Source organism: Sphaerodactylus townsendi, linkage group LG03 (assembly GCF_021028975.2).
Source record: "Sphaerodactylus townsendi isolate TG3544 linkage group LG03, MPM_Stown_v2.3, whole genome shotgun sequence".
NCBI lineage: Eukaryota > Metazoa > Chordata > Lepidosauria > Squamata > Sphaerodactylidae > Sphaerodactylus > Sphaerodactylus townsendi.
This window is the reverse complement of record NC_059427.1, coordinates 110635748-110651110: the sequence shown is the minus strand read 5'-3', so window position 1 is coordinate 110651110 and position 15363 is coordinate 110635748. Positions and strand designations below refer to the sequence as shown.

General features: G+C 41.7%; 1 protein-coding gene across 10 annotated transcripts in view; it reads left to right on the top strand.

Annotated features, from left to right (window-relative positions):
- Positions 1-15363, top strand: part of WIZ (WIZ zinc finger) — an 86324-nt gene that overhangs the window by 50671 nt on the left and 20290 nt on the right. For 8 of the 10 annotated variants that reach the window (XM_048488468.1, XM_048488470.1, XM_048488467.1 and 5 more), the window contains 3 exons: positions 2834-2894; positions 5615-8130; positions 8351-8716. In XM_048488468.1, coding sequence (XP_048344425.1) covers positions 5730-8130; positions 8351-8716 — 2767 coding nt within the window. In that variant the 5' untranslated portion in view covers positions 2834-2894; positions 5615-5729. The remainder of the gene's footprint in view (positions 1-2833; positions 2895-5614; positions 8131-8350; positions 8717-15363) is intronic. The other 2 variants (XM_048488471.1, XM_048488463.1) reach the window with 2 other exon arrangements.

Here is a 15363-nt window from a genome sequence, read left to right as displayed (position 1 = left end):
CCCTTTTGTGGGTCCATAACTTTGGACCCCCTGAACCAAATTTCACCAAACTTGGCTGGTATCATCAGGAGTCTCACCTGACGATAGCCTGAAATTTTGGTGCCACTAGCCTAAAAACAGCGCCCCCTGCAGGCCAAAAACTGAAAAAACACTTTAAAAATACAAAAACCCACAAACGGGGGGGCGGAGCTTCAGACATGCATTGGGGGGGTCTGAACCTGAGAACCCCCCCTTACCTATGTCCTTGGCCCATGCCACCAATTGCCTCTTTGGAGGCAGTGTGGTAGAGCCATCCCTGGACACTGCTCTAGCCCCTCCCCCTTTGGATGGGGCTGCCCATGTCCAATCTGATTAAAACTTCTGGAAGGAAGAAGGTGGTCATAAGACCAAGGATGCTCGTGATACCATCTCTAGCCATTGCCCCCATACCATCTTTTTATTTTAAAAAAGCTGTTGAATATCATTATACTGTTACAGCAATCTGTGTATCAGATACTCTGAATTCCCAGTTTTTATTTTATTAAATAAACGTTGTACCCCTTTTGTTTCAGAGATGTGCCTTTATGTTTCTTATATCTCCACTATCAAAGGAAAATGTCTGAATTTTACCAACTTTACCAACTGGCACAGCAACCATGAAGGCTTTGCTGCAGTTTTAACAAAAGTTGGCACCAAATCAGGTTAGAGAAAAATACTTCTCTATAATGCTGCTGGGAAGCAAAAAAAAGCTCTCCTCTTGTCAGCATTAAACCTAGGGCAAATAACTGGTGTGGAAACAACCCATATATCTCCCAATAGGAGCAAACTAATGGCCTGAAGATAATGTCCTAAAATAATCTCCCCCCACCCTGTTAAAAATCCAGCCTGCATAAGAGTTCTTGAGTTTTTACAAGTTTGCACACTTGTTTTTATAAATCTTAATAGAGGTGTTACATGGTATTCGTTCTTAGAACTTTGTAGAAGGCAGCCAAATGACAGTACATTTTGGCACAGAATTTGACCTTTGAGCTGCTAGTGTATTCTAACAGATGGTATAGGCCAAGAATGTAATTGGAGAGTTGGCCAATTATGAGTGGTTGCCATTTCTGCCAAGATAAAAGAAAACTGTGATAAATCAAGCCAGCATTCTGTACAGGCTTTGAAATGATCAACAATGGCCATAGCTCAAGACAGTCAGAGGGTCTACAATTTGTGTGCTGTAGCATAATATTCCTATATTATCTGCTGTGAACAGAGCTGTGTGTTTGCTGACCCAACTCTTCCAATCCTTGTTTTTGTAGCAAGGGAAATAATTTTCTGGATTAGAAATGTGTGATTAATTTATTCTAGGGGAAAATAGCTAACAGAGTTTGAGGGAGGAGAAATTGCCTAGATTGCAGTAAAGGAGGGATAATTTAAATACATCTGACTGAGGCTGTTGAACTGAATTGGTAAGGAAAAGAAAATATTAAGTCATGGAGAACAGAAAAGAGTTTGTGAGGAAACAGTGAAAATCTGCTTTTTAAAAGGAATTCCCTACATCGGGACTATTCTAAATCTGTGTGACAATCAAACATTTAGTGTCACAAATGTTTGCTATCCTCATTCTTCCACGTAAGTTTAATGAAAATCCAATAAACAATATACTGAACTAAGCAGTAATCCAAGATATTTCAAAAATAAACTTCTGAAATTTCTGTCTCTCCCACTCCACTTCCCGTCTACAAATGATTTATTATTAAGGCTAAACTTAATCACTTGTCTTTGTTGAATTTAAATATATAGATAGAGAATACATTTTTATTTAGATGTATGACCTCTTAAGCCATAACTGGACAAAATAACTCTTCTTCTAGACTATATGTAACCTCAGCTTGTGGGTTCTGTGGGGCAGTACTTGGAATGAGTTGCAACAACAATTTTTAAACAACAAAATGGTTTACTTTTCTTTACAATTAACACTTGTAAAACATCAACATTTAACGTTACAATTCAAGGTCCTGTTCAGGTTGCATTTCAAGTCCTTCTATTTACAGTCTACTGATATTGCCAAGTCCAAATTCTTCTTTGCTGGTGGTTGGTTTTGAAGACTCCAAGGGCTTGATGAACAGGTTGCAACATGATGAAGGTTTCCAGGAGAACTCTCACCCATTACAACCACACAAGAAAACCCTGAAACAATAAACTCCAACATTTACAACATAGCAAAACAACAACTACCTTCCCAGTAGTTCCCAACAATATTGAAATTACCTTAACAAGGTGTTAAGGGCTTATAGAAATCAAGGTCCAAGTCTGGTAGCCTTGCTTCTTCTGCAAAAGAGCTCTTGCAGCCTCTCTGCTGCTCCGAGTCTCCACCCCCTTACTGGGTCAACCCATTCTGGGCCAACCCATTCTGGGCATGGGGGTTACATATACATAGGGCAAATCACTCTAACTATAGTGGTCACTTGTAATGTTGACCAAGAGTTCTCTCATACAGACTTCATACAGAAAACAAGTTCCTAGTTTGATGGAGAGACTGGCCTAGCATGGTCAAATTGTTTGACTTCTTATAAGAAAGATTCTTCAACATACTGCACTTCAAATGTATTTATCTTTTTTATTTTAAACTGCTTAACTGCAGGAATGATTATATATCAAATTGTCAGTGCTTGGGATTAAAGAGTGTGGGTTAGAAATCCCATGCTAATCCAAAACTGCCTCTAGGAAGGCACACCAACTGGGTTGGTTTATCTGCTTGGAAAGCTTTATAGCTATAACATTACATTAATGTAATTTACACTGGAAATCCCAGTGTTGGTGCATAGTCAACCAAGTTATATTATTTTTTTCTCCTCTCTCTTTCTTTTAGATGAGCCCAGCCTTTCCCCATATGGCGTTGACTCCATCACCACTCACAGGAAGGAGGCCTGGTAAGTGTTGACATTTCTAGGAACAAAAACTGTATTTTACTTGTTCATTGCAGTTGCTGATGTTTAATCTTTCTAGGCCACTTCCCAAGGTCTTTCATTTGTACTGGAACATTGAGCTTAGTATAATAACATTCTGGCTAGCATGTTCACCCTTACTCATGTAATCTTTCCTGGAATACTTCAGTTGACTGCCTTTGAAGTGGATGATAATATTAATTCTTCAGGTCATTGGATCAGTTGACAGCATGTACCCCATCTGAAAATAAGGTCTATTACCCCCATGTAAAAATGTTCTGTGATGGAGTAAAAATTTAGTCCGTAAACAACATGGTGGTACAACCATTTGTTGTTACACTTCTGCAATCTGTGTCATGATGTAGGCTGGGGAGATGATATGTAAGCCTCTGTTCTGTATGCATTTCACCTGTGTGAGATGGTATAGGCCAAGGAGCAGATACAATATATTTTCCTTACAAAATCCCAGCAACATTTATTGCTCACTTCAGGCAGATCTTTAATTCTTCATCCTGGAAAGTAAACAATGTTTGGGTAACAACAATGGCACTTAGAATTCAGCAGTCATGGGCCTTTAGAGAACAAAAGATCCAGAAGAGGATGGAATAAGGCAGTGATGGTGAACCTTTTCTAGACCGAGTGCCCAAATTGCAACCCAAAACCCACTTATTTATCGCAAAGAGCCAACACGGCAATTTAACCTGAATACTGAGGTTTTCGTTTAGAAAAAACTGTTGGCTCCGAGGCATGCGTTACTTAGGAGTAAGCTTGGTGGTAGTAGGTGGCTTTGCTTTGAAGCAACCATGCAACTCTTCCAATGGGTGAATCACGACCCTAGGGGGGTTTACTCAGAAGTAAGCCCCATTGCCAGCAACTGAGCTTACTCCCAGGTAAAGGATCGCACTTTAGTTCTTCCCATGAAAATCAGTGTGGTTTAACAGCGCTGCTTCCCCAAAACTAGGTCTTAGGTTTAATGCTAATAATTGAGCCCAGCAGCCCAGGCCAGCCTAGATGTATGTGTGTGTGGGGGACACTCTGTTTGCGCGTGCCCACAAAGAGGGCTCTGAGTGCCACCCTTGGCACCCGTTTCATAGGTTCACCACCACTGGAATAAGGTGAAAAAAACCTTTCCATTTGCAAATTTCCTCCAGTGAGTAAAACTTCCTGGTCATTTCAGTAGAATGACATCATATCCTGTGATAACTTTTAGAGCTAGCTAAAGTGTTTTGTGCATCCTGATAGCCCAGTGTAGCCCAGCGCCATCAGAGCTTCAAAGCTACACAGGCCTGGCCATGATTAAATACTTGGATGGGAGACAAACAAGGAAGATGGTGGTTGCTGTGCCGAGGAAGGCAATGGTCAACTACCTCTGTTAGTCTTTTGCCTTGAAACTCCATGGTCCTGAAGCCACCATGAGTTGGTTATGTCTTGATGGCACATAGTATTGTTATAAAGTATTTTAGTAGCACATCTCCTTTGACACCACCTTAATTTGTGATACATTTTGAAATGTACTAACACTTAGCAATAAATACTTTAAAAGTAATATTGTAATATTTACAAAGTATACCGTGTGTGTTGAGTATTCAGAATGCTTCATATATATTATATCAGCCATAAAAGAGAAGACAGAACTAAATGGAGTTAATATTTACCCCATCTGACAGTCTACCTAGGAAACCTTGTGGTGAATGGAACTGTAATCAAAGACTAGGAGTACAAGTAATTACACATCTGTAAAGGTTTAGCTGAAGCAGTTCCAGAAGATTCATGAATGGATGTGGCTTGGTTGATTAATTACATCCTAATACATCACAAAAGATAGTTCACATAATTTTACATAATAAAAAGTATTTCTGGCTCTACATCATATGTACCTTGCTGAAAGAAGTTAACATCCAGGAATCAAGAATCTAAAATGAAAGGTTGCATGGGCGCAATTGGGCAAATCCAGTTTTTCAAAAGTTATAGTGATGGAGGAGAGACGGGTCAATGGTCAAGAAGAAGGAACAGCACAAATACAGACCTATTTATGACAAAATGTGTATCTCTTAATGTGCTATGTGCTTTTGTACAAGAAAACCAGAAAGCAGAATAGAAATAATGGACTGGATTCTACCAGCTTTTCTGCTCAGTCTCTTTTAATTCCCATCCTCATTTTAACCACTGTTACATGTGGTTTGTGTCCACATGGATACTACAGCCCTTATCAGACTCTTAGTTATATAGCTATTTCTGTACCTAATACTGCCAAAAATATATAGTGTTTAAAATAGGTTTAAAATATTATGACTTTTCAATAATACAAGTGGAATGAGTTGGCACCAAAGAGGAAGGTCACTGTTGGGGAATTGGAGAAAAGCAGAGATGAGTTGTTCGTGAAATCCATGAAAGGCCACAGAAGTATAACTTGACAAAACTTTGCATGGCTAGAAAGTTGGCCTAGGGATAGCTGGGTCTGTCAAGGAAAGCTGACATTTATATCTGATGGAAGTGTATAGGGAGGCATGAACAAGTATGGTCTGTTCCTAATGGCAGGTATATCCATTTTTCATATGGCAGCAGAAGGAGGGTTAAGTAAGATGCATGGACCCAACTGTGAGACATAGGTATCTGCAAAGACCATGATTATAAATTTGTGTATATTTTACTGCAAGAATTCCATGTATATCCTTTATCCAATATGTGTTGGTTGTTTTTTTCAGTACCAAGACAGAAGATCGCTTAAAATTCAAGAAAAGGTGTTTTAAAGCAGATTCAAGAAGATCGGCAGATCAAAGAAGCACGACAGTCTTGTGGGACTGCTCTACCCGGGAGACAATGGGTAGTGTCTCCAAAGAAGAAAGCACTTTAGAAAGGCTCCCTAATTTGAAGGATTCCACAATCTCTAAGGAAGATCAGTGGAAAAATCCTTCCTACTCAAAGGAGCCTGATTCAGCAGTAGAACTGAACATTGTAAAAGCTGTGCAAATGAATACTGATGAGCTGGAAGGTGAACTTGAGCACTTAGAGTCTAGCCAGGCAGCAGTGGAAACTTCTCCACCACATGCTGGAGCTCAGACTGTTTTGGGGGAAGAAAGATACCACAGCAATGAACCAAAGCAGTTAGAAGCCTTCAGCAAAGAGCACTTAAACAAAAAACACGAATTGGAAAAGAAGAGCATTCAGAGGTGTGACTGGCTTCCTGAGCACAATGAGGGACTTGGGCCTCTCTATAGAAACATAAATAAACCAGCAGATGTAGCTACAAACTTTTCTGTTAGAGAACAGTCTGCACGAGAAGCTTCTTTGTTGACTTTGCCAGTGTTTAGAAAAATGTTTAATCCTCACATGAGCAAAACAAAGACTGCTGAAGGTTCACGTTCCCCCAGGAAGGGACAGGCAGTGGACTCTGATTTAGGTGAAATAAGTTATCTTAATGCTGCTGAATGGACATTACAGAAATCAGGTCTTCAGACACCCATGGACCTTGCTGTCCGCAAACATTCTTGGACTGTTAATGTGAGAGACTCTATGGACCATGTTCCTCTGAGGTCTGTAGAACCTCCTTCCTGTAGCGCTTATGATGAGGCAAGTTCCTACTTGGGCAATGCTTTACTGGACAAGCAGGGAAAAGATGATCAAGTCCAGGAGGACAATTCTACTGTATACACTTGCATTGAATGCAGCATTTATTTTAAAAAGAAAGAACATTTGATGGATCACATGATTCAGCACAACAGGGGATTAGGGATGGATCAGGACAGAGAGGGCATTGGAGGTCAGTGTCAATTCACATGTAATGAGTGTGGATGGGCTTTTGGGGACACTGGTTCTCTAGAGCAGCACAGGAGACTCCATCAGGAGTCAAGAGAGAAAATCATGGAGGAAATTCAGAAGCTTAATGAATTCCCAGATGAAGGCCGTGATGCCAGGCTACAGTGTCCCAAATGTGTGTTTGGAACCAACTCCTCTAAGGTGTTTGTCCAGCATGCAAAGATGCATGTCAGGGAAAGGAAGGATCGAGGTTTGAAGAATGTAAACGTGTTTTCAAGTTCTGGTGGTAGTGATCCACGGGTCAGCTCTATGCACAGCATATATAGACCCTTCAGGCCAAATGAGCTTGAACCTCAAACAATACATGCACACAGTAGCAACAAAGGTCTTAGTACCTGCATGCTTTGCAGTTTCCCTGCCCCCAATGAAAATGTTTTAAAAGAACATATGAAATATGCTCATTCCCACTTGACTTGGAACACTGAGATTTCTGACACAGATATGAATCAGCCTGGAACTAGTAGGGATGCCTATAGCCCTGCCACGTCTGGTCAGTTTTCAGAAACTGATTATGTGGGCAAAGCAGAAAGACTGTATCCCCAACCCCAGTCTGAATCCATGACCCACTATGAATCACTCCATGGCTTTACAGTGGACCACCAGAAACTTGATAAAAGCAATAGCACTAATAAAAAAGACACCCCAAGGCCAGGATTTCGGGCGAGGAAACGAGCTCCCTATAGCTCTTCACACAAGATCTTGGGATTGTCACCTCTTACCTCAGCAAAACCTCCTTATGCCTGGAAACAAATGAGGAAGAAAAGCACAGGCAAGGGGAAAAGCCATCCAGGTGGTCTGGAAGAACTCCAACACAAATGGCTACCCATAAATGATGGAGGCATGGAAGAATTCCCTTTAGCTACAGAAATAGAATTAGCAGAAAATAGATACTTCAGGCCCGTGGCTATTCCTCAGGCTGCCTTGGACCTGAAAAGAACTTTTAGGGGCATTTTGAAAGCAACAGACTATACTGTAGCATCGGCAGGGCAGCAGCATCAGTTACGTCAAATGCTTCCTGTGGTTCTTCTTGAGGAACTTAACCTTTATCCCAGAAAGATGAAGCAACCCACAATAAAGATTTTCAAGAAAAAGGCATTACCTCCTTCCCCAGAGTTTGGAATGGATGAGTCTCTTCCCTTAGATGTCTTCATGTTAGACTCCCCTTTTGAAGGATCTCTAGAACTGGATGATCTTCTGGATGCAGATTCATCAGTGCTGAAGAATGAGGAGAGGAAATGCCCATACTGTCCTGACAGGTTCCACAATGGGATTGGCCTAGCCAATCACGTGCGGGGCCACCTGAACAGGGTGGGTGTGAGCTACAATGTCCGTCACTTCATCTCTGCAGAAGAAGTGAAAGCTATAGAGCAAAAATTTTCCTTCCAAAAGAAGAAGAAAAAAGGTAGTATGTATTCAATTTATAATTTTTCCAATTTTTCTAATACTTCTTATTTTTTGAAGATGGGTATGTATGTTCCATTATATATTCTTACAGCATCCTTACAATGTCTAGTTGTGGTATCTATGTGTGTTTTTAAATAATATGTTCTAACTGGAGTTGCCTTAAGTTGTTCTTGGTTTCAGATACTGCTCAGTAAAACCGATTTTGTTTTCTTTTTCTGCAGTTGCAAATTTTGATCCAAGTACTTTCAGTTTAATGAGATGTGAATTTTGTGGAGCTGGTTTTGACACACGGGCAGGGCTGTCCAGCCATGCTAGGGCTCATCTGAGGGATTTTGGGATCACCAACTGGGAACTCACCATCTCACCAATAAACATCTTGAAGGAGCTGCTAGCAAATTCGTCAGAACACCCTATGCTTCAGACTGCCCTAGGAACAGACCCTTCATCCCCAAACCAAGAAAGAGAGATGCTGGGGTTTGGATCTTTCAAAAGCACAACTTCCATATCTGAATGCAGCATTTCACAATCACCTTTCACCCCGTTCTCTTCATCCTGGGGAAAGGAGCCCATACAGTCCTTCAGAGGTGGTAAGCAGTTAAACTTTTCTTGCATCCTGGAGTATTTATTAATATAAGAATGCATTCTGCCTAATTTATTCTTTCCAGTGATAACCTTCATTGTATGCAGGAAATTATTTTGTTTATAGCAAATTGAGGTGATTTTGCCAAACTAAAGATCTAGCCAGATTTTCTAGGAGCCTACTGGAAAATGGAGATGGAGATCTGTATGCACCAGTGAGAGAGAGAATCTTTATGTGATTTCACATAACTTTTTATTAATCAACTGTTGAATGTAGTCAGATATATATATAGAATCAGGAATAGTTGCTCCATTCTATTAAAGATTAAGTTGTTGTCCCTGTCATACAACTAACGTGAAGTTTCAGATGTAATGTCTATATGTACTTAATGATGCAAATGAGGATAAGACTAAATAATCTAATGCATAGTACTTAAATAATTGTAAATGTTCAGTTTCAGTCTATTGCTATAATGCTTATTAGTGACTGCTTTAGAATGTGGTTGACCTTGTTCACTTGAGTCACTGATTCATCTCACAGAACCTGGCAAGGGTTTTAGGTTAATATCATAACAGGGTCAGAGGGAGAGAGAACTGTGGCTGAGCACGACCCGCTCGTGCCTTCCCCACCCTACCCCTGTCTGCCCACGCCACACCCACACCCCACCCCTGGGGAGGAGGGTCTAGAGGCGATTTTCTGCCCCCACGTGATGCTAATGGTGTGTGCCCGGGGCGCGGCGCCTCCCCCTGCCCTGTTGCAGTTTTGCCACTGTATCACAATGTGTTGCTTGAGTCAGTGGGAAAGTCCTCCGTAAATTATGTATAGTGTACTTATGGCATACTAAACAAACATATGTATAATTATTTTGAAGTACTTCTCCAGAGAGTGAAAAATCTCTCACATGCTGTTCTGTTGATCCTGCCAGCCATCTTTTCCATATATACTATTTTAATGTAAAGAAAAAGGTGCAAGTATATAAATTGTGCCTCCTGATGCAGTGACGTAGGTATAGATTTTTTAGGGGGGGGTTGGGGTGAGGCCACGCCCCCACCTGCCTCTGGGGCATGGCCAAGCCTCCCAAGCCCCACCCCCAGCCTAAGTGCTTATAAAAGCAGCTCTCCGAGGCAAGGGATGGCAGACTCCCGTGACCCGCCTCCCCCACCGGCTGGCCTCCCAGCTGGCAGCCCACAGTCCCTTCTCTCTCCCCTCCAGGCAGAGGGGTAGCTAGGGAAAATGGAGCTCAGTGCAAAATGTGAGGTTTGCGCACCCTCCCCCATGGGCGACTGCTGTGATGCTGGAATCCACCCTCAAACAGCATCACTTTCAATGGTATTTAAATTTGGGAGCCCAGATTCTCCTTTTGAATCCACCCTAAAGGGAGAATCTGAGGTCCCCAGATAAAACAATATTGAAAGTGATGCTGTTTTGGGGTGGATTATCCCCCACCCTGAAACAAGATCACTTTCAATGTTTAAACTGGGTACCTCAGATTCTCCCTTTAAATCCATGCCGAAGGGGGTGGATTTAAAAAGAGAATCTGGGGAAGTTCTGGGGGGTGCCTGCTGTCAGGGGTACAATTGTTAAGCTAGCAGCACCAAACTTTCCGGGTATCTTTAGGAGACTCTCCTGATGATACCTGCCAGGTTTGGTGAAGTTTGGTTCAGGGTGTCCAAAGTTCTGGACCCTCAAAGGTGTAGCCCCCATCTCCTATTAGCTTCCATTGGAAACAATGGGGGATGGAGGCACCTACTTTGGGAGTCCATAACTTTGTACCCCCTGGACCAACCTTCACCAAACTGGGGGGGGTATCAGCATCAGACTATCCTGATGATACCGCCTAGGTTTAGTGAAGTTTTATTCAGGGGGTCCAAAGATATGGACCCTCAAAAGGGTAGACCCATCTACTATTAGTTTCCATTGGAAACAATGGGGGATGGAGGCACCTACTTTGGGAGTCCATAACTTTGTACCCCCTGAACCAAACTTCACCAAACTTGGCTGGTATCATCAGGAGTGTCACCTGACGATAGCCTGAAATTGTGGTGCCGCTAGCCTAAAAACTGCGCTCCCTGTAGGCCAAAAACTGAAAAAACACTTTAAAAATACAAAAACCCACAAACGGGGGGTGGGGGCGGAGCTTCAGACATGCAGTGGGGGGTCTGAACCCGAGGAACCCCCCCCTTACCTATGTCCTTGTCTGATGCCTTGGTATTATGAACAAGTCTAGTATGAGTTCCTCTTGTATGTGGAATGCCCTATAGCAAAGGCAAAGTCTTTTAAATTCAAGAAGAGATGAACAAGAATGGCTACATCTTATGAAGTCAGAGAATATTACGCACTGTGCCTCCAGAAATTATCTGAGCCATTTATGCACCTTCAGTGCCAAAGCTCAATTAGGTCTGGTCTGGCTTGTAGGTTTCCTGAATAAGAGGCTGCTTGAGAGCCATATGTAAACCTTCCCAGGCTGTTTGGAGGAAGAGAACTGCATAAGTGTAATAAATCTTGTTGCAAATTGAGCTGCAAGAAGTACATCACTCAGATACAAACTGACCATGCAGGCATTTCTGCAGTGAGATAGGGATTTCTGACAAAAAGGCAATTTAAAGTTTGAGAGAAAGAGAGAGGAAAGCACACTTATTCTTTAATCTCATCTCTGGCAACTACGGTTGGTTTCCAGAAGAAATTAAATATTCGTCAGACGTACAATAAAACTTCTGTAACTGAAATGAAATCAGTTGTACTTTTTCTCAGACTCGGTACTTTGAAGGAAAGTATCTTCCTAAAGGTCTTGAAAATGTTTGTTGGGAAAATCTTGTATTGTTATTGTGATTTCTTATATTATTTATTTCTATCAATTCTATTGAGTATGATGCTGCAGTGTAAATGTTTTGTATATCAAGAATTAGTGAAATATAGAGAATTAGTGAAATATCAAGAATTAGTGAAATATAGATGACCTAGGCTAGTCTGATTACATCAGATCTCAGAAGCTAAGCAGGAGCAGTTCTGGCTAGTACTTGGATGGGAGATCACCAGGGAATGCCAGAGTCATTATGCAAAGGAAGACAATGGCAAACCACCCTGTTGGGCTCTTGCCTTTCAAACACTACTGGGTTGCCATAACTTGACTGCATTTTACACACATTTATATACAGTGGGTTTGAACAGTTTTCACAATAGAAATAGTAAGCTCCCTCAAGAATTAATATGGAGTCATGTTCTGTTGACTACAATTCATACGTTATTGGCAGTCAGTGTGAAGTCAGGTGACAAAGTGCAGATGCTGCCAAAGTTCTCAGAGAGGCATAATTGCAATGGAACACTAAAAGAGAGACACAGATGTGATTCAATGTAAGTCCAGTCAAACTGATGCATGTTTAAACAAAAAATCCTAACACTTATATGCTTGAGCTTCAGTTGTCTATCACGACTAAGGAAAGCATTTTTGAAATTCAAGGTGAAAATCCATTGAATACTCTGTAACAACAGAAAAGGTCATTGTTGAAAATTATTAGGAAGGAGACTGAAAATAAAACAGCTTATACCATAGTGTCGTTATTTAAATCTACAGCTTGGTCACATATAGAACATTGTAGTTCAAGTTATCCTTCCTCCTACAGGATATTTGTAGAGCAAGTTCAAATGGAAAAGGGTTTTGGAAAAAAAGATAACTGAGGAAGGACATGGTAGAAATTAATAATGTATAAAGAATATATATTTTAATTATTAGTTATAAAAATGGAGAGACTAGAGAAAATTGAGACCTCTTCTTATGTGCAATAATCCTATAGTCCAAGGCCAAGGTCACCAATTACTGATAAGGCAGCAGGTTTATATCTCCTTAAAAATACATATGATTGCATACTCTGATACAAAACATTATGTCTTTACATGGAAAGTTAGGCTGTTTCCTCACAGGCCAATTAAACTGGGATAACCCCAGTAAAAAACCTGGGTTGGAGGGGAACTTTGCACAGATCTTGATCCCAATGCTGATCTGCTCCGTGTCTCCCTCCCCCAATCTGGGTTTTTCAATAATTGTGTTATGTGCGATTCTTTTATTTTAATGCACCTAGCTGTGAGGTGCATTTGAACAAGAGAATTGCACATAATGCGATTCTCGAAAAACCCTTCCCCAGCTCCCATCTGCAGAACCATGCAAGGGAAACGGGCTGTATCATGGCCCAGGGGGTCAATCCTGCCTACGCTTGGCAGGGAAGAAAAAAAGTCAGGCAGGGAAGAAAAAAAGATGCGCCTTCATGTGAAGGCGTGCTCCCCGACCAACATACTGGCTGTCCATAGGACAGCCAGCTATGCGAAGTGGCCAAGGTGAGGGCGGGTTCATGTAACCTACTTTTTCCTCACTTTTATTGGCCCTTGCAGAAAGGACCTTAGACACCAGGAAGAAATGAAGAGCTGTAACCTACTTGTCTCCCTATCACTGTAGTCTTCTATGTGTAGGGTGTGAGTGTGTTTTTTCCTAGTATTTAGTCATGTAAACTTGCACTTAGAGTTTGAAGTGGTACCATTGTCACACAAGTTTGTTACCTCATCTTCACCTTTTGAGGAGTAGGCCTAGTATGACATGTGCCAGGCTTCAATATATATGTGATTTTTTTAATTTCTGAAAGGAGAAGGCAGACATCTTTGAAGTGTGGGTTTTTCTGCAGCAATGGCGGATTCTGCATGGGCCAAAAACAGTAGTGTGAAAACAGTGTAAACCATTGTACACCATTTAAACCATTTTATACTGTTTTCACACCGTTTTCACACCACTGTTTCTGGCCCATGCGGAATCTGCCAGTATGAGCTCTGCTACCCCTTGCCTTCATTCTTCTAGTGATCTGGCTCCAAGTGTAGTGTGAATTTATTCTCCTTCCCTATTCATCTGGTAAGCTTCTGATTTTCTTCACGTTTTTTTTCACCCAGGCACTTAGCACAGACAACAATTTATTTGGTTCCTTAAGAAGGGTGTGTGTATATATGTGTGTGTGTGTGTTGTATGTGCTGTTTTACAAACCTGAAATACTGCTATAGGGAGAGAAGGAAGAAGAAGAATAGTTTTGTTATTGTTTCAGACAGCGGTCAATCAGCACTGCATAGCCAACTTCTCCTGAAAACAGGAAGAACCAGTTAGCTCCATAGGTCAATCTAGGTTGGAAGTTTCTATGTCTGCCTTACAGTGTACTATAAACACACGTGGGGTGAATCCCCAATAGGAAAATAAACCTTGTTCCCCCCTCCCCCGTTCCATAAGATACAACACCTTTTAATCCCAGTCTGTGCCTCCCCACCACAGCGTGCATCTGTTGAGGGGATCAAAATGAATCCCAGGATCAAAAACTGTAACTATTTCCACGAGCCCGCAATCTGCTCTGCGGCTCTTTCTGATTGGCTGTTGTGTTGGGGTGGGAACGTGGCCCTGCAGCCCCTCCCCTCTGCTTGAGGAAGTTTTTTTTTTAATTTCTGTTTGCATAGCTTCGTAGAAACATAGGAAGTTCTATTTTCTAACTTTTTGGCTGTGCAGCTTCGTTGGTACACACACTCTGCGCTAGCTCTCCTTCTCTTTGCAGGTTCATGCCTACAAAGCCACAACCAGCACAAAACAAAAAAACACCCTTTGCGTGCTCTGTGCCCAGCCCATTGTGCTGTGATTGGTGTGTGCCTCCTAGGGTGGGGAAAATAAGCCATACTGTTTTTCTGCTGCCTTCCCACCGATGTGGCCTTGGCCTGCGTTTTTCAAAAAGGTGTACCTTCTTGCCGTTTTTTAAAAAATGCGGGATAAGGGAGAGAGCGCATGCCAGGGCCGGGATGGAGCCGAGTTGGGCACTGAAGCCATGGGGACACCTTGCCCAAACCGGGACTTTTACCGTGAGTATCATGCAATTTTTTGACCATGGGGATTCCCCTGTGATCTTAGAAGAAACTGAGAGATGTTTGAAAGGGTGCAAATCTACAGTAGTCCTAGTACAAGGTATCTATAACAGCTTCAACGGAAAAAAATAGAGCAGATGCCTACCCCTTTATGGAAACAGTGTCCTCCTATACCCAATAAACCAGATATTTCAGTGAAGATGCTGCAGGTTAGCTGCATGCTAAATCAACTCAAATGTATGATGAGCCAGAACTAAAGGAAAGTAGTTATTCTGACTGCAGTGATGACTGAGGAACACATAATGGATAAATATGATGCCTATAAAATTATCAATTTTATATAGATGCTCGCTCTATATATAGTTGTTTAGTGTTGTGTACTTTTTCTAGTTTGCTATTTTTACAAGGTTTTGAACAACAGTCAATTAACTAAAGTGACTGGACACATTCTCACCTCCTTGGAGTTTTAAATTGTAGAGCCATCTGGTAAGAATGACTTTGGAACCAGCTGTCTGTTGTTGATAGAGCTCACGTAATGCAGTCCAGCAGGCCTTGGCGATCTCAGCATTCCTGAGATATATAAGTTGTGAGTTCTCTACAGCCAACATTATGGAAGCTTTAGTCTTGGCATCAACCTTCCTCTCTGGAGTCCACTGAGCAGGTGGGTTCTCCATGACATCCCACAGGTCCTCTCTCACGAGGTAGCACTTCATCTTCACACACCATGCCAAGTAGTTGTTGGGAGTGAGCCTCTCAAACAGCAAACTAGCCAACTGATGA